The 18,206-nt window shown below is 42.7% G+C and overlaps 2 protein-coding genes and 1 long non-coding RNA gene across 4 annotated transcripts in view; 1 reads left to right on the forward strand and 2 right to left on the reverse strand.

Moving 5' to 3' along the window:
• Positions 1-15,857, reverse strand: part of LOC139822950 (transcription factor 12-like) — a 115,764-nt gene extending 99,907 nt beyond the window's left edge. The window contains exons 1-2 of the mRNA XM_071795160.1: positions 15,509-15,857; positions 153-202 (exon numbers count right to left, since the gene is read on the reverse strand). Coding sequence (XP_071651261.1) covers positions 153-202; positions 15,509-15,590 — 132 coding nt within the window. The 5' untranslated portion in view covers positions 15,591-15,857. The remainder of the gene's footprint in view (positions 1-152; positions 203-15,508) is intronic.
• On the forward strand, positions 12,454-17,136 carry LOC139822955 (uncharacterized). The gene is made up of 3 exons (XR_011734652.1): positions 12,454-12,799; positions 16,712-16,813; positions 16,880-17,136. It is a non-coding gene; the product is annotated as an uncharacterized lncRNA (long non-coding RNA).
• LOC139822954 (type-1 angiotensin II receptor-associated protein) lies at positions 16,057-18,189 on the reverse strand. 2 transcript variants are annotated; one of them, XR_011734651.1, is made up of 6 exons: positions 17,947-18,189; positions 17,638-17,672; positions 17,423-17,534; positions 17,269-17,344; positions 16,907-17,106; positions 16,057-16,667 (listed from the first exon to the last, which is right to left on the reverse strand). XR_011734651.1 is itself a non-coding variant. In XM_071795169.1 (6 exons), the coding sequence occupies exons 1-6, from the start codon at positions 17,983-17,985 to the stop codon at positions 16,597-16,599; spliced, it is 471 nt and encodes a 156-aa protein (XP_071651270.1). In that variant the 5' UTR covers positions 17,986-18,188; the 3' UTR covers positions 16,057-16,596. The 2 variants fall into 2 exon arrangements, 1 of the variants encoding a protein (XP_071651270.1); XM_071795169.1 differs by having other exon boundaries at positions 16,969-17,106; positions 17,947-18,188.
• Between the last annotated feature and the right edge of the window lie 17 nt (positions 18,190-18,206).

Here is an 18,206-nt window from a genome sequence, read left to right on the forward strand (position 1 = left end):
AGAGATCTTGAATATTCCAACTTCTCTCGCGCCGTCGCCGGCGTCGTTCGGCTCGAATGGGGAAGGAAGGAACAAAGGGCGATACGCGTGCAAAGAAATCGTTGCGATTCGTATTGTCTCGGCGCGAAGGTCAATATCAAAAGATCACTCACCATTCCGTTGTCTATCGTGGGGCCATACGGCGTCTGAAAGCCTGGCTTTTCTGAAACAGATAAAACAAATATGTGAAGATCAATTTTCCAGCAAGATGCTCTTTGTCAAGAGATTGAATAACCATCGCAATTCATTGTGCAGTCAAAAAATTTCATAAAGCTATCGGTTATGAATTGTATATAGATACATATAAATTGTAATAATTGTAAATTATATCAAATGTACGAAATGAGGATCATAATATGGTACACGTACGAAACTTTTACATAAATTCAACGTTCCTGCTCTTGCGAGTATCGGAGTAATCCTTCGGCAAAATAAAAGAATAGACGCCGCGCGATAATAAAAGGAAAACAAAGGAAGAGGATACCTGACAAAATATCCGCAGTATCGGGTAGGGGATTAGAAAAAAAGAATATTCCGCATCCCCACGGTTCGCAATATTCTTGGCGCGTGAGTCGTTGGGCGAAAAAAGGGGAGCGAAAAGAAAGTTCCCCTCTCGAGAGAGGAGTCGATGCAAAATTAATGCCGGGCATAAATTCGCGATGCGTCTTTATAAATCAAAATCGCGATCGCACTAAGAATCCGAGCGCGAAGATATGTATACGCGCGTTTTCCACGTTGCGGCTGATACGCACGCGGAATAAACAACGAGATAAACATTACGAGGTTGCCGCAAGTCCGGGGCTTCATCCGTTATTAATGCCCACCCCGTAACACGTATACCTACCATAGGAGTCGCGAACCTATGCGCGAGGCGCGCCATGTCTTGCGGAGAATTTATGAGGATCGGTTGGATTTACGTTTCAAAAAACCGCCCGGAAAGAATTGTAGGGCGACGCGTTGCCGCATCGAGATTAATTTTTATTCGACGAGATACGCCCTAGAAAGTAAATTTCCGTATTGCCCCCATTTCTCTCTATCCTGTTCTCTCCCTCTCCCCTATATTAAAAAAATTATACTTAACATCTTGTTAATCCTTTCATCGATGTATCTTAACAGATAAAAAAAATTCATGATATATACATAACAATAGAAGACGTTATGAATTAATGAGGCGTGGATTTAAAAAGACAAAAATATATTATTACGTTGTCCGAATTCCATCCTTTTTTCTTCATATCCTTCCGATCCCTCCCTACGGTCGAAATTAGTTATCCTAGAAAATCTCGAAATGATGTTACGATGTTCTGAAATTCGTAGAGTAGCGATATCGCAGAGTAGCGAGATTCACGTACGGGAACGCACACGCGTCACAGGTGTATACGTATTACATTATAGAGGATGTAGTCGCGCGTGGACGATAGGGCGAGTGTCCTCGGACGGCACACGATCGCCCGAGATAACTATGAATCCTAACAGTTTCGGCTTGCTCGTGACATGTTTGCCGAAGCGTGCGGCACCGACTCCGCAATATCATGCATCAAAGGACAAGCTAAACCATGGTCCATCGTGTCATCCTCAGAGCCGGCGCAAGCCCGCTCGACCGTTATGACGTAGTGCTGAGCGCCGGGCCTCCATGTCACGACTAGTTCGTCTTCCGCGTTGCCTCTGCCGCCGTCATCCGTTCGGTAATTGTTCGATGAAGAATTAGCCGGGAATGCTGGTTGCGGGTGTCGCCCTCGGTCTGGACCGTACGTAGACGCCGAGGAACGATCGCGAGATGCGTGCGACCCGCCGCTAATGGCGGATCGCTATGTCGGATACATTTACACATATCACGGCAGATTTGCGAATTTCAAGTCAAATTTAGAACTAAGAATTTTGGACAATAATAAATGCTATTTAATATAACATAAAATTGAAATATATAATAAAACATAATATTAACTTCAGAAAGACACATTGAGTTTCTTGATAAAAATCTTTATCTAAAAGTGATCTTGTTTTTTTCATGTTTGGTTTTCCTCACACGTTTGGCCAAGCGGATAGTCGGAAACGTTAGATTAATGCGATATTTACGCGGAAGAACAAGAAGCGGTCTGATAAGGGAAGAGAAAGAGAATCAGCAGTAGCACGTTCTGCCGACGCGGAATTTGTTATGCAATGCACACCGGCGATGTCCGACAGTATCCGTATGGTTTTCAGGCGGCATTAATTCGATATTACACCTCGCGATTCGCACGACACGACCTCGAAAACCGCTATACAGCGGGCAATTTTCGACGAACGACACGCGACCACGACGTGTCGGTCGTGTTTTGCTCCGCTGAAAATCCGCAAAGTACCGATCGCGAGATATAGAAGACATGTAAAGGCGGAAATTGACTATCGATATACATATTTCATTAATTATTGTAATCAGTTGCATTAAATTATACCACTCGTGACAAGATTTACTCAGATACACTTGTGTAAGTTTTTATGTCTATTGTGATGGGATATCTAATTGAATAATTAAGTCTTTGCATAATTTACGATACAATATAAAGTAAATGAAAGAAATGCTGGTTAAATTGAAAAGTTAGACAAAATTAATTTGATAAACAAGCACACTCTTTCCCTCTCTCTCTCTCTTTCTCTCTCAATTTCTAATTTCTAATTAAATTAAATCAAGTTATCAAGCTTTCAGCCAGCTTCTAACGACCATGCAAGCATCAGAGATATTTGCGCTTGAATAAAAACTGTAACGTGAAAAGTCGAGTATCACGCCGCGTTATTGCGCGACGAGGCCAAAACTGGCGGACACTTTCAACGTTGACGATCTCGTAAAAAAGAGGCATCCGTTCGTGTGGAGTGCGCGGCATCCCGTAACAAAAGTGCACGCATAAAAAAAGCAGAGAACGCGAATGCGACAAATAGACACGCGTGAGTGTACGCGGCCGCGGCATCGAAGTACCTCGGGATACTCCGCATTTCGCGCCCGCAAAAATATAGCTCTCGACTATAGAGATTTCGCGATTTGATGTCGCAGGGCAATGGCCGAGGAGAGTCGAAGAGGATTTCAGCGTCACGTCGCGTTAAAGCTTAACCGTTGAACTTAGTGACTAATTACAAGGGGGAAAAAACACGCTAAACCATTCACGCAGAAAAGGGTAGCTGCCAGCAAGAAGCCAACCGTCTGCGAATTTTTTAAAAATTCGAGGACAGAGAGTATGCACAAAGGAATACGCCGGGATCGTATTGAGAATGCTCGATCGAGTGTGTTTAACACGATCCTGGCTTAGATGACCATCTGGACTCTGTGAAATTGGTAGCTCATTTTCGTCACTTAATTGTCACAACTTTTTAAAACGCATTAAAAATTCTAAAATTGTACGGAAAAAGACTAGAATTCTATCAATTATATCTAAATTCTGATAATAGATGCTAATTTTACAGAACTTCTGCACTCTTCATCTTATATCGCAGAGATTTTTCCCATTAAAAAATAATCCCTTCAACCAGCTGGTCTCGCAGAGATTGCTATAAAAGCACTTTCGAATTTTATACACAGCGAATTATATCAATGGAGTCGGCAAACTATCATTATTAGATATCCTTAAATATATTACACTCGCTAAAAAGTATTTTAATATATTATAATAACAATAATATTATCAAATAATAAACGACTTTTAGAGGAAAAAATATTCTATATACAAGTACGTTAGATTTGTTGAATCACGAAAAAGTAAGGAGTGATAAGCAGATAAAAAAGATAAGTTCAGGGACCAGTTTGGACGTAACGAGAATCAAAGAGACCAGCTCATGTAAGACGAACGGCGCACAGGTGAATCGCGGCAGCCGGTTTTCATGTTTGACCGAAAAATAATTCAGTCGGCTATCTCGCGCGTCGATCGAATCGCCGTTCTATCGTCTCTCGCGGTATATCCACCGGATCACCTGCCGAGAGCGAGCATGCCGCACGCAGGTTACACGCCGCTCTAGCGCCAAGAAAAATCTCGCGGGTTGTATCACGGCAAAGACGGAGCTCGTAAAGCGGTAAAGGAAATAATTGAACACCTGCGCGCGCCGAGGCGGGCTTAATTCAATTAGCTCGCCCAACAAATGCCCGACACTTTCTTTGTGCGCCCGAAGTAAATTTTACAAACAGCTTTGCGTGGGGACCTCTCGCGTAAATCTGGATATGCGACGACCAACGTTGCATCTCCGCAACAACTTCAGTTTACGTTGGTATATATTTCAGGATAAAATTGTCATTATGTATCTTAATTCAGCAACTTTGCGATTATGATCAGAAAGCTAAAGTGAAATCATGCAGTTCTGACTCGATTTTGTCAATGGCAACTTCTTACAAGATCAAGAAGCTGTTTGGAGTCTGCAAACTGAATAACCTAAATCTTTAATATAAAAAATAATTGAACATAGAAACTTAAAAAATACTTTCATTAATAAAAAAGATTCTCTAATTTTATAAAATCGTTATTTTAATAGTCATCATAGTGTGATGTATATAAATGTATTTATTTCCTGTAAACATATTTGCGATATATAAAATAATATATTCGTATAAAATGATATTGTTTAATTGCTTCACGCACATAATTCAAATTTTTTTTATATATTATTAATCTTTTGCTTGAATCTCCGCATTCGCTAACTTTATTACTGGATCGACCCTACGTTCGAATTCACGTGTGTATCGCGCCAGTGCATAGTGCCACGCGACCCAAAAGGGTGTTCGAGGCTTGTACAGGTAAGAACGAGAAGGAAGGGCGACGAGAAAAGGAGCCACGATCATTGAGAATACAGAAACGGCGGTAGCGGGGGCCCTACCACCCTCGAGGCCTACGACCCCGAAGAGAGGTGGAGTATAGGGTTTTACTGAGGGAGTAAAGAATAGAATCAGACGAGAAAGACGAAAAAAAAAAGTAGAAAAAAGGCTCAGGTAGCCATTGGTGCTCAACCAGGCCTGCGCGATTTCTATTATCTTAGTTGTTCTGATAAAACTCCGCTACATATCCCGCGAGTCAATTATCTCTAAATTATTACAAAGAATATATATCACCTGCCCCAAGATAGCCCCCTTAAAGGCGTTAAATAAATAAAAACCTAAAGATATACAAATATGCACGATTGTTTTTGTCACATTATTTTTAAGAATGAGTTATCAAAGTTGAAAAAAGCAGAGCTTTAACAAACCAAAATAAAAATGCTGTCTAAATTGTTTAAAAAATGTGAGATACTATTTTTACTGTAATGTTCACTAGATGATAACCCTAGGAATCACAAGGTCCAAATCACGGATGCACAGTGAGATCGTCGGAGCGAGAATAATCGAGATTAAAGAAAAACGTATACACGCTCTACTTTCAGACCTTTATATTCTCTGGCTCCGTACCTACGCTGGTGAGCTCCGTAGGTCCCGAAAACCGCAGTGCGCGGCCCGAGTCCCACGGGGCTCAACGCGGAAGCAGGAGGAAGCGGAGTTTCAGGAGGCAGAAATTTTGTGAAGACGAACTTCTGGCCACGCTCCAATTTCCCCCTCCAGCCGAAATCGAAAGAAACGTCGCGTGTGCCGTCAGGAGTCCGCGGGAGTACAAAAGAGCGCAACTGGCCCAAAGGGAAAGAACGGGGAACTTTGGTCTTGTGAGATGGTCGCTGAGCTTCCTTTACTTAAGATACACATCTTTCTATTTAGAATAAAAGGAATAACAGGATTATCTGCTACTTCTTTCTCACGAATTTATCCATTAATAGTACAAAACTTAAGAGTATTAAAAATTAATATATATGTATGCTCTTGAAAAATATTTGAATATTATCTCATATTACTTTCTCCTACATTATCTTACCACATTAATAATGAACCATTTATGTCATTACATAGAATAGGGAAATGATTAAACGATTTCATGTAATAAGTCGATTATCTTCTTTCAGTTGTATACAAAATAAGAACGCACGAAACAATAAATCCTAGACGGTAGTAAAAAAAACATTTTGAAAAATCATAACCTTATCACAAGCGCGCGAAATTAATGTTAAATGAAAAGAATAAATAAAAATATGTTAAAGGTTGCGCGAATACTTCGATACTGAATACCGATACTCGCATGAGCGTCACGGTCGCGAGCGAGCAAACGAAACAGCAAAAAGAAAGTGGTAGCGTGACAAAGTCGGCGAACTTGCAGCGGAGAGAAAAAGAGAGAAAGAGAGCAAATGGAGGAAGGGCGGTAAGAGGGAGGTATCGTCCGTTGCGCCGTTCAGGAGTAAACGGAACAGCGAAGGTGTATTTTGTGGAGGAGAAGGCTGCCTGCCACGCGACCATGGGGCCCCATGGTGGGGATGTCGGCGTGCCAAGGGGCCCGCGGGACCATGGCGATTGTAGACCGCCGAGGGGGAGGAGAGGGCGGGCGTGTGTATATGGGGAGACAGGGGGAGAAGGAAGGTGGCGAGGCAAAGGGGGAAATGCAGCAGCAGCAGCAGCAGCTGTCGCTGCCAGTGCCCCCCTTCGTGTTACCCTAGAAGGGGCCCACTGGAGGACATTGGCGCAGACCACGGGGGCCCCAGTGCATCTCAACCTGTCGCTGTTAAAATAACCGGGCAACGTTGATAATAGGCGATTTTTGGCGATCGTTTGGTATGTTTTGGTACATATACCAAAGTTGCTATGATATTGTGTCACGTTCGCGCGTCAGCTTTGCGCGATTTGAATTTTAAAAAGATGTAGAAAAATCTTTGGTTAATGCCGTAGAAACAAATTTCAATATTAAGACAATAAATGATTAATTAGAGTTTTAGATGAACATAAAAGAGATTAATATTTCTTTTGCAATATATAAATTCTTACGTCCTGGTGCTAATTCCAGAGTTCAAAATAAATTTCAGAATTAAAGACTATAAGTTGCAAGATACAAGATACATTATGATAACTTATGACCATTTCAATAAATAATCATTTCTAATAAACAATGTACTATTACAAAAATAGCAAATTCGCGCAATTATGTCGTCAATGCGATCCAATTTTGCGTTGAACAGTTGAATTTAATTTAAGTATTCGAGAATGTGGGTTAAACGCAAGTTGCATCATATGCTTGTTGGTAAACGTTGCACGTGGCAACGTTTACCACGTATTCGAGAAACGCTCCTTACATTCTCGATCGTCGCATAATATTGGATCGAAAACGAGAAGAGATCGGATCGATCGCTCATGGCGATTCGCGCCGAGTAAAAGTACGCCCGTCGTCGATTCCATCGATCGGTGAAAACGGAATAGGCGTGTGTGCAAAATCGCATGTATAAAAAAAAGAAAGGCGCGCGCGAGAGAGAAGAGGCGAAGAGAGGAGAGAAGAGAGAAAGGAGAGATAAAAGAGAGGAGAGGAGAGGAAAAAGAGAATCCAAAGTGGCCGGAGTGCGTGCGCGCGCGTGCCACCGTCGGCACGTGGCACGCACGTGTTCCGGTTTCTCTTGATCTTGCTCGCACTCACTGACGACGCCTCTACGCGACGCTCTCGACACGCGTGTTCATTCACACGACTTCACGAACGACGAACGCGCGGCAGGGCAACGAGGAAGATCCGAAGGCAGGAGAGCGAATCTTGGTGGTTGCCCTCGGGGGTATACATTCAACAGGTGATCTCGCGGCACTTCCGACGCCATTTTTACTTCCGCGATACAGCAACGAGCGTGATAAAGCTTGAGAAACTCAAACTAATTGGATGAAAAGGATGCATACCACTCTTTCTTCTCTCTTTTTACGGAGAATTGCGCAACGAGATGAATTTGATTATGTAAAAAGAGATCTCTCCACGGTACAATAGTTCGTATATAATTTTCATTTTATTTAATTCATTGCGTTTTATTTCCTATTCTTTCTGAAAAGTAACCGAAAGAAGAAATCAGTTAAATCAGAATAAAAATTGTCTTTGGTAACAGAAGGGTTTAACGCAACGTGTTCGATCGGCGTTTCTCTCAACGGATTCTCATGAATCTCATGATCGTTTACCCAATTAGAAGTGACATTCCTCCGAGCTTCGTGCGGGCCATTGAACGTCAGAAGGTGACGTCGCGCGCTCGAGGACAGTGGCACCTGCCAAAAAATCGGAGCCCCTTTTTCGTAGCCGGCGCCGTCAGGAGAGAGAGAGCCCCGAGTGCACATTTGTTGTTCGAACCCCGGTCGCGTGGACGAGCGCGTCGCGCATACGCACACACGCATGGCGCGTACACAACATGCGTGCACGTACGCGTACCTACTATGCGCCTCGGCTGCATGTGAGCCAAACTTAACGAAATCTGGCCAGATGTCTATTTCGAACGTGGCGCAGGTCGGTACCGCGTGTCGTCGAAAACACACCCAGTGCATATGCGCTTCGCGCGTACGCACGTACATACGTATACCTACACGTATATATGCATGTATGCATGCATGCGTGCGTGCATGCGTGCGTGCATGCCCACACACACGGTTCTGGCCAGATTCGTTCTCTATCGGATTGCACGTGCTTGTTGGTGCTTTACAGGTGGCATTGCACCATCTCTTCCTGACTTTTGTCGTCACTCGAAACAAATCTGATAATAGAAAAGTGGGAAGAAAATAATTTTTTATTAGATACTATTAACTTTTTGCTATTAAACTGTTAATGAAATTTTAATTCATTGTTCAATACTTCATGTATTCAATATTTTACTGATTAACATTCTTAATATTTTAGCCACGTGCAATCGTATACGTTCGCAAGTTTGCTTTACAGATATTCAATGTAAAGTAAAATTGAAAGAGAAAAATTCTATGTTAATGATAAACCATTTTAGTATAGTTGTAATTAGAATTAACAACCTCAACAGATTTATGCATAATTATGAATATTAAATGCTACATTACGTTACGATGTTTCGTTGCGGCGCAACAATAAAATATAGTTGAGAACCATCGTGGCTACGCCAATGATGCAAGGGGATACTAGGATATGGTGCCCCTTGTAGGGTGGTGCTTTCAGTCAAGCTGGTAAGAGACACGACTCTCTAGGACGATAGGTATTTGTCCTCACGAAGGATGATATTCGATCGCATCGTGATGAGAAGATTTTCGAAGATAAACTTTTATTTTTGCCTCTCTACTGCCAATCCTGAAATATAACTGTATCCCCCTTTCGAGTCGTGACTCCAAATGTTAACGGTAAAATATAATCACCATATCAAAATGTACATTCGAGGAAAATGAAGGAGATTTTTATAAGTCTTTAAGACGTCAGAAGAATACTGATCGATTGCGAGACGTTTCAGCAGCGCTTCATCGCGAATGATGAACGTGGAGAATCATATACACGGATCATTCGGCATCTTTTTTATCGCGCCAAGCTTGTTTCTGTAACCCAGTTCTCGCCGCGGCTAATGGACTTTTGCTCTTCTCCGCGGAGCGTCGCAAATTTGCGGAGAGAAAATGAGGGTGATAGGGGGAGGGATGCACAGAGAGATGAGCAGAAAGAAACTTTGAAAAGCGAGCGGAGTATGACTGCGAGAGAAAGAAGGACGGAAAGAAACGGAGAGACATAAAGCGGGAGGTAACGAGAGCAAGGGTGCCGACGGAGAAAGAAAGAGAGAGGACCCGGAGCGCGAGTTTCACGCAGTGGCAAATTCATATCGACCATAACAGGAGCGAGGCGAATGGTGTATATACGCGGTTTGGTAACGAGGGACTTGCATTAGTCAGGAATTCTTGAGTGGCGCGCACCCGTGTTTTTCGCAAAAAGCCTTAAAATGTCTTCCATTTTCCGTCGTTTGCCTTTCGCCGCCAGTTGTTTCTGGCCGCCTCAAGTAACGGTGATGAGATCGAGTGCGATACGCAGCATGTGAGAATTGCACACTTTACTCTCGAGCACAATTTGCAAAAAAAAACCCATTTTGACGCATTAGACAATGCCAGAAAATTTCTTTAAAATTTCGATTAAAATATCGATGTCGCATGATGAATATTCAAGATAATATATTTCCCATGCTCATTATGTAATTAATATAATATATTAATATAATAAATTAATATATGATATTAAAATAATAAATTAATATAATTTAAATATTTCTATCAATTAGAGAGAAAAATACCATTTACGGTCCGGACTGAATCTTGATAGCCTAATAATATTGTGTAATTTTGTATATTTTTTCCAAACTCAAGTATTTAAGTTTACTTACGAAAACAGTTTCGTAAGTTCAAATTATAATTATTCCGTTTTATAAAAATAATAAAGATGTACGATAATGATGCAATTTAACTCGATATACATATTATTGATGTAATTATGAACTTTTCAGCGTAATAAGAGATTAATATTAACAATATCGAAATAAAGCAGTTGAAATTGTAATTGTAATTACTCCGTTGTATGAAAGTTGTGTAAAAGTAATAAAGATGCATATTGATGATGCAATTTAACTCAATATAATATATTGAGTTAAATTTAAAAGTTTATAATTACGTTAATAATATTATTATTAACGTAATTATAAACTTTTCGGCGTAATAAGATTGATATTAATAATATCGAGATAAGGCAGTTGATTCGAGCAGGGATTCGCGTGACCTATCGACACCACTGCACGCGTTCGCTCGTATGTTTGCGAGAGAACGAGAGAGAGCGAGCGATGAAGAAAACGCGAGAGAGAGAGAGAGAGAGAGAGAGAGAGAGAGGACGAGAGCGAAAGAGCGAGAGAGCGAGATAGCGAGGCCGATACAACGGACGAAGAGGGAACGATCCTGATTGGGAGAATGCGCGGTTGGGAGAGGATGCTCGTTGGCGGGGAAAGGGATCGAGTTTAGGGCGACGGGTGAACGGGGACGGTCGAGGGCGAGAGGGGTAGAAGCAGATGCTCATCGAGTCCCCGCTGTAAATGTAGATTATGCCCGCGCCCTTAATTTGTGTGCGTGCATACGTGAACGCACTCTGGACTTGGCCTTTCCTAAGGAGAGGATTGAAAAGCGTCCAAGGAGACCGCCGCCCGCCGACTCTGGATAAAATTCGCCAGAATATATTTATAACCGCGCGATACCGCTATCTCCTTCGCGGAATCTGCCTGCATCTCGCGTAAACGCGCGCTCTCGCAAAATTGCACCGCTCCAGTATTAATAAACCACTCAGTATTAATAAACGAAGCGACGGTTCTGACTGTGGAACATCGCGGATTCATACGGAGAGATTAAATAGGGTTTTTTTATCGCGGATAATCGTACATTTTCATTCATTATTGTGCCGATCGCTATAAGATGTTTAAATCGCGTTAAAAAATTAAGTTTTCAAAACATTAATTTTTCAAAAGAATTTTTATAAAAGAAACTGACACTTTCTTTTATAAAAAGAGAAAAGATTTTTCTTTTTTGGATTTTAACTTTTTTTTCCTAAAATCAGTCAAGCTTGAATGCGAGAGGGAGGCAAAATTCTGCGGCAATCTTAGATGGTGCGACGTCGCGATGGTACATTTTTCCGACACCGGCAGAAGATGACGCACCCTCCTCCATATTTTAAGTATGTGGGTTTTCGACATGAGCCATTATAAGTTCGAGGACGCGCGCGCGTGAGGCGCGTGCACGCGAGACGGGGAAAGAAAGGCTGAGAAAGAGGCGGCGGTACACGGGAGTGAGAAAAAAAACGGAGAAAGAGAGAGAGACGGAGCGAGAGGCAGGTGCATCACGGTGACACTCCCTCGATAATTCTCCGGAGAGAGAGGAGAGAGAGAGAGGAAAGAGAGAGGAGGAAGAAAGACGGCAGTGGCCGGAGAAAGAAAAAGAGAGAAGGACCTAAGTCACGAGTGTTGTGTCTGGAGCCTCGTTTATGGTCGTTCGGTTAAACTCTCGCTCCGAGGAAGGAGAGTTTCGAAAATGGCGCCGGGACGTGGGGTTCGGCAGACCCCGGGCCGGAATGTTGAGCATGGCAACCTTCGCGGTACGATACGGGATATCTCGCGATCGGGGGAGAGTCGCGAAAACGGCGTTATTGGAATATTCGACGGGCCTCGCCCGAAATATTTCGCTCGCGGAAGGCCACCTTATTCCGTACGGGAAATTGCGCGCGAGTCGTGCACTGGCCAAAAAGACACACGCGAGCTAATGATATTTCTTTATACTTAAAACACTGAAATATAAAACGGATACCCGATAAAGAATATTTAACGATTAAGAGTCGCAACACGAGGCGGCAGCGCAAGTGGAGCGACAACATTTCGAACGTTCGATGCGTGAACGCTCGCGCTATACGTGAATCACACACGTGTGTTTGTTAAACTATATTTTATCGAGCTCGCTACTTCCTGAAACAAACTAGTGTCCCAGGTAGATTTACTCGTGAGTCACACCGTGCGCGACTAATTTTAGATCCGTTGGGTTTCGGCACCGCGTGTGTTTTCCTCGCATTACGCGTAATTTCGAATCAGATTATTTTCTCGCGCCGGCACGAAACGTTTATCTTCGCCGACGGACCGCATCTCGTCGCCGCGACGGCGAAACGCGGCGCGAAATCATTCTCGAAGCGATCGTTTTGCCGGCGAATCATGAAACACGGAAAGACAATGGAACGCTTATCTCTCCGACCGCCTTTTAAATCTGTTTATGTACGTTACTACGTTGCGTTGCGTGTCTGATAAAATTTCAGTCGATCGGTCAATTATGCGCAATATGGGAAAGCAGTCAAACCAAAGACCTCAGTGGGTGAATCTTTTTCGGATTGGAGGGAATAAAGAATGAAAACGAACACCGGAAGTATTTTCGGTAAGTAGGATGGACACTCTATTTTCGGATACCCTTGCACTTGAACCCCGTGACGATCCTCGACTGTAGGATACTGCAGGAAATCATAAGAATGTTGCTTTCGTGATTTACTTTCGTGACAAAACTCTATCTCGATGATTATTTCCCTCGTCTTCTATTAAATTGATTACTTTATATCAATGTTATTAATAATATTATTAATTACATATAAGTCTGTTGTCAATTCTTCAACTGTTATCTTCTACGCTTGCGATTAGACCGAAATTTAATACGAACTGTTTGCAAAATAGCATACGGAGCGATCGTGCCGTGAATTAAAGGCTCGCGACCGTCGTAATATAGCTCGTTAAGTATGGTACGCAAAGTAATACGAGCCTTAATAACGACCGCGGCGCAGTAAGATCCGCGACGAAGGTCTGTTCGACGCGAAACGACAATCGTCGAGATTAACGGGCCGAAACGGACCGACGACAGTCAACTGTCTCATATTTATCAAATTATGAGAAACGAGACTCGGCGAATCTGACACCCGGTAGAAACATTCGAGCGTAAATAACGAGCCCCATCGATCCTGGCCGCAACGGTTCTTCGATCGGCGAAGAACGGAGATGTTTAATCTTCTATCGTTAAAATATTCCCGACGTGAAGGCATTCGATAGACGCGATATCAAATATCTTGCTATCATTTTAATATTACCGAGAATATAATCATTTGCAATACTTAACGAAACGTAACTCGGGGTGATTGTTCATTGTTTCGAGCGTCTCGTAAAATTACGCAGAACGTTGTTTTGTAAACCGCTGCGCGCAAGGGATCGCCAACTACGACAGAGTACGTTGCCCTTTTCCCGCGCCGTCTCTCATTTGCCGTCCTAAAAAGTTTCATGGCAAACGCAATGCCGCGATATAAATTATATTTATACCGAATAGCCGGCGCAGAGCTCCCGCAGCGTTTTCAAAGGAATATGGGGAACGTCTCGGACGAGACGTTCTAAAACGTAGTTTTTGCGGTCTTTCCGAGACGCTCGGTGCGCCGAACTTAGCCTACGGGAGGCCCTACAGGCACCGTCGTCTTCCAAACAGCGTCTCAAACCAAACAAACGTTTGAGACTTAGTTGCCAACTAATGCCACGGATTCCCGGCCTCGCAACACATCTCGCGCCCTTCTCTCTCAATCGTAATTTCGTAATTGCTTTGTGCACCCGGCGATAATTAACGTGGGAATCTCGCGGTTTCAAAAAGCGTAATACCATGTGAATAATTCGACGTCTAACTAGGAGCAAATACACAGTAATTGTACCATTATTTGAAAAACAAATCGAAGAAATATAGCTGCAAGCTTGATATAAGTAAGCAAGATGCAAATATTAGATTTTTTATGGTTTTAATTATGATATTTAAATATGAAACAGGAATAAAGACTTTATCAATATATTTTTTAGATATATTTTTCTCTAAAATAAATAAATAGATATAATATTCTAAGATTATTTGCAGCACTTGGAATCTTCTTTATCAAGTGCTTGTTTCATCGATAAATAACAGTAGAAGTAATCAAATAATAAATATTTAAAAACCACCAAATATTAAAACTACCAAAACCTGTCAAATATTAGATATTTAAAGACTAGCGGGAGCTAGAATTCTGACACGTGCCGCGATAATCGAAGATTGTCGAAGGATGAGAACCGCTTTCGAGAGGTAACGCACGATTCCGCGGCACGCAACGGCGCATCGCTCCGTGGCTGTTTCTCTGGCAGGTGTATGAAGCGAGAAATAAAAGAAAAACGTTCGCGGAGGCTGACTGCCGAGGGAGCGAGAGGAAGGCAGAGGTAGAGCGAGAGAGAGAAAGGAAGAGAGAAGAGAGGCTCGCGAGAAAGGAGGAAAAAGGATTCGATTTATGGACTCTCGCATTACATCCGAGCGATTAACCACTAACGATTCGTACAATCGCGGTGGCGTCCCGGCACGTGGTGCGAGCGTAAAGCCTCGACAGATCGGCGAGAGCGGAACGGAGCATCGCGACGGCGATCATCTCTTTTCCCGGAAGCCTCCCTATCGGCGTTCACCCTCGCGCATTCATACGAGCACGCTTCACACACATGCATACACGCATATTCGCATATACACACGCACACGCACACGTCGCTCCATCGCTCACACTGTTGCACATGACAGCAGTGAGCAGCGTACGGCGACGGACGTCTCTCTGACGCGTCTAGGTTATGTTGTTCGCATCCCGGCGCGGCGCCGCGACGCACGGCAAGTAGACGAGGAACACGCGCCGACGGAGGGAAAATCGTCGGCGTCGGGGCAGAGGGTGATCAGAACGCGGGGAACACGAGGCAGAGAGCCGTCGCTCTCGTCGCTAGTTGCCGTCGACGGGGCAGCACTGTCCAGGGCACTGACAAGCGAACCAAAACACAGAGCGGAGAGGTAGCCCTGGCGGCCGTCGACGACACGATCGTCCGACGCGCCGATCCTCGGCGCGATCGCGGGCTCGATCGACCGGCGTCTCGACGCCGACGGGCCGTTAAATACGCACGCCGCACCGTATAAGAACACCAGATACACCAGAGACACCGGAGCAGGCGACGGAGACGGAGAGGAGAGACGTCCGTCGCTTTCGTCTTCCGCACGGGCCACGCACGGCGCAAGGTATCCCGTGCGCGAGGGGAGACACGGGCACTACGGACGACGCACACTCACCAGGCTGCTTGTTGGCGATCTTGTTGAAACAGTTCTGAAAGACCTCGTAGAGATGCATCGGCTCGTCGTCGCTGGCCGCCATGTTTTCGCACGAGACGTGAAAACGAGTGGACGTTCCGTGGTCGAGGCGAGTGGGCACGGTTTCGCGGTGCGGCCGCGCGCGGAGCCACCCTCCTCCCGCTACGATCACCCACACTACTGAAGTGCGCCGCTTCACGGACGCGGCTCTTATACCCGCGACGCTGCCGCCACCGCCGCCGCGCGTCCGTGGCCGAGCGCCGCCGCCGTCGCGGCACCCGCGCGCCGTTTTCGAATCGCGCCGATCCCGACAATTCAAATTTTGTACACTGTAAAGAAATATACATATATGCGTCAATCGAGTGATTTTACGAAGAAACTTATAAGTCATGATCTTTTATACTTTTAGAAATGACAAGTTTTAAACAAGGAATTTGATAGGAGATTCGGTTTCTCGACGGAGACATGGAACGATTGTCATGGATATTTATCGGCAATCATTCTTTCAGGACGATTTTTCTTCGACGATGTTTGCATTAAAATCTTTTATTCACAAGTCAATAGTAGAAATGGTTATACAGAATAGAATCTGAATATATTAAAAATATTAGGTACGTGCGGCGATCTGTGTAGAAATGTTATATAATACATGAGATTTAAATCGTTGTAATCGATTAATTCGCTAAATAGACGATAGTAATATCATAATTCATAAATATAATCATCAGTCGATTAAAGTAACTAATGCCTCTATAATATAGCCATTGTTATATCGCTATTGTGTCATTAAACAAAATATATAGAAACATTGTATACATATATATTTTAACATATTGCTTAAAATTTAACCAAAAAATAGAAAATTAACATGAATAAATAACTTATAATCTTTGATTTTTGGCGATATAAAACATTATGTAAGACAACTTATAAAATTTAAACAATTATTTATCAATGCTATATAGCATTAATAATCTTATGAAATTAGAATCTAAAGTATCGTTATGTCACAAACATGTGTATATTGCATGAATTTGAAGCTGCTTTTTCGAACAATCTCTGTTTCAATCTTAAACCCCTTCAAAATCGGAGTTCTGTGGGACGGGATGAGAAATTTCTTCGTAATCTTGCCTGCCGTAACCTGTAAATAATTTGGACGAAATAACATACAGTCTAATTTCGCAGAATCATTGAGAAGCAGGAACTGCTGCTGCGGCACATTACACTTTCATGCAACATAAATGCGGGCGAGAAAGCAGTTTGGCAGTAAAATAAGTGCCATAACTGGTAGGTACATAGAAACCTAGGTAACTAAAAGTCGTTGATTATTAATAATGCACAGAGTAACTATAGTTTGCAGTAAAGCGTACGTGCACATACTTAAAATCAGATCTCGTCGAAGCACTACAAAAGCGTAGACACGTAGCCAGTGATTTACTGACCCATGGCAGGACTCGGTGCAAATACTGTGGCTAAGTTGCCACCTCTCCCCTGGCCCATTCGCAGCAGGTATATACTCGAGACAGGACGAACGATCAAATTTATGATCATAAGGGCTGCGCTAAACTTATCAGACGCATCTACAAGTTAGTGAAATCAGACTGCAGACAGATTACATCTTTTGTATAGAATAGATCAATAAACAATTTTAACCTAACCTATCCTATTTGCTTTTTTCTTTAATGAACAATGTGAAAGACATATAGTAATATACGTATAATATATTCGATATATATACTCACGGTTGTATTCTGATGGATAGTAGACTGCTAACGTAATCACATCGAGAAATATAGAGAGTACATTTATGAAAAATGCCTGTAAAACAATATATAATCACGACCAATTCTAAATAAAAAAAATAAGTCCTCTCCTCTTGCTCCCTTAATAACTTACAAATTGCAGTGGTTCGTCTGATTCGACGCTATGAACAGCCCAAAATATACAAACAAAGAATAGCAAATTATAGAACAATACAGATTTTGGACACCAATTTCCTTGCATACCCCTGTAACGTATATTTTATATGTGAGACAGATTATAATGAAAGTACAGGTTCTTACAAATACATAAAATTTCTCCACTTTGGAAGAATGCAATGCTGTCCTTACCATGTTACCAGGATCAAGTGAATTGCAAATATGATCTGAAAGAAATATAATGATAAACGATATCTTTTCGCCTTTGTTCAATTATCATGCAACATTTATATAAGTATTTATAAATTTAACTGTCAATCACAAAACGGAAATAAATTATGACTTCATATACATGTGCAAATGTCAATTTGTTTTCGCAGTAAAGTGTTACGTATTTGCAGAAAGTACGATACAATGACAATATCACGCCGTATCGATGAAAACACTGAAAACGCACACACTGAAACAGAAAAGAATGTAGCTGGCACTACGTTTACATACCTTTAAAGGAAAATGGGATAAATTGGTTAGATTAGGCATCTTCGTCGCGCGACAGTAACCTCTGTGCTTAATAATGACAAAAAGTATGGCAGATTAGTTGGAATTGCGATTAAAAAATATCTCTCTGGCTGACAAAGAAATATCTAATCTGCTTTTTCCGCCTACAACTTGGATTTAACAACAACATGAAGCGCACGTATTGCAACTACTGCAACTACTCGGGCCAGAGAGAAACCTGAGAGAGGCCATCTCGGATCCCG

The sequence above is a fragment of the Temnothorax longispinosus genome, chromosome 12 (assembly GCF_030848805.1).
Source record: "Temnothorax longispinosus isolate EJ_2023e chromosome 12, Tlon_JGU_v1, whole genome shotgun sequence".
Taxonomy (NCBI): domain Eukaryota; kingdom Metazoa; phylum Arthropoda; class Insecta; order Hymenoptera; family Formicidae; genus Temnothorax; species Temnothorax longispinosus.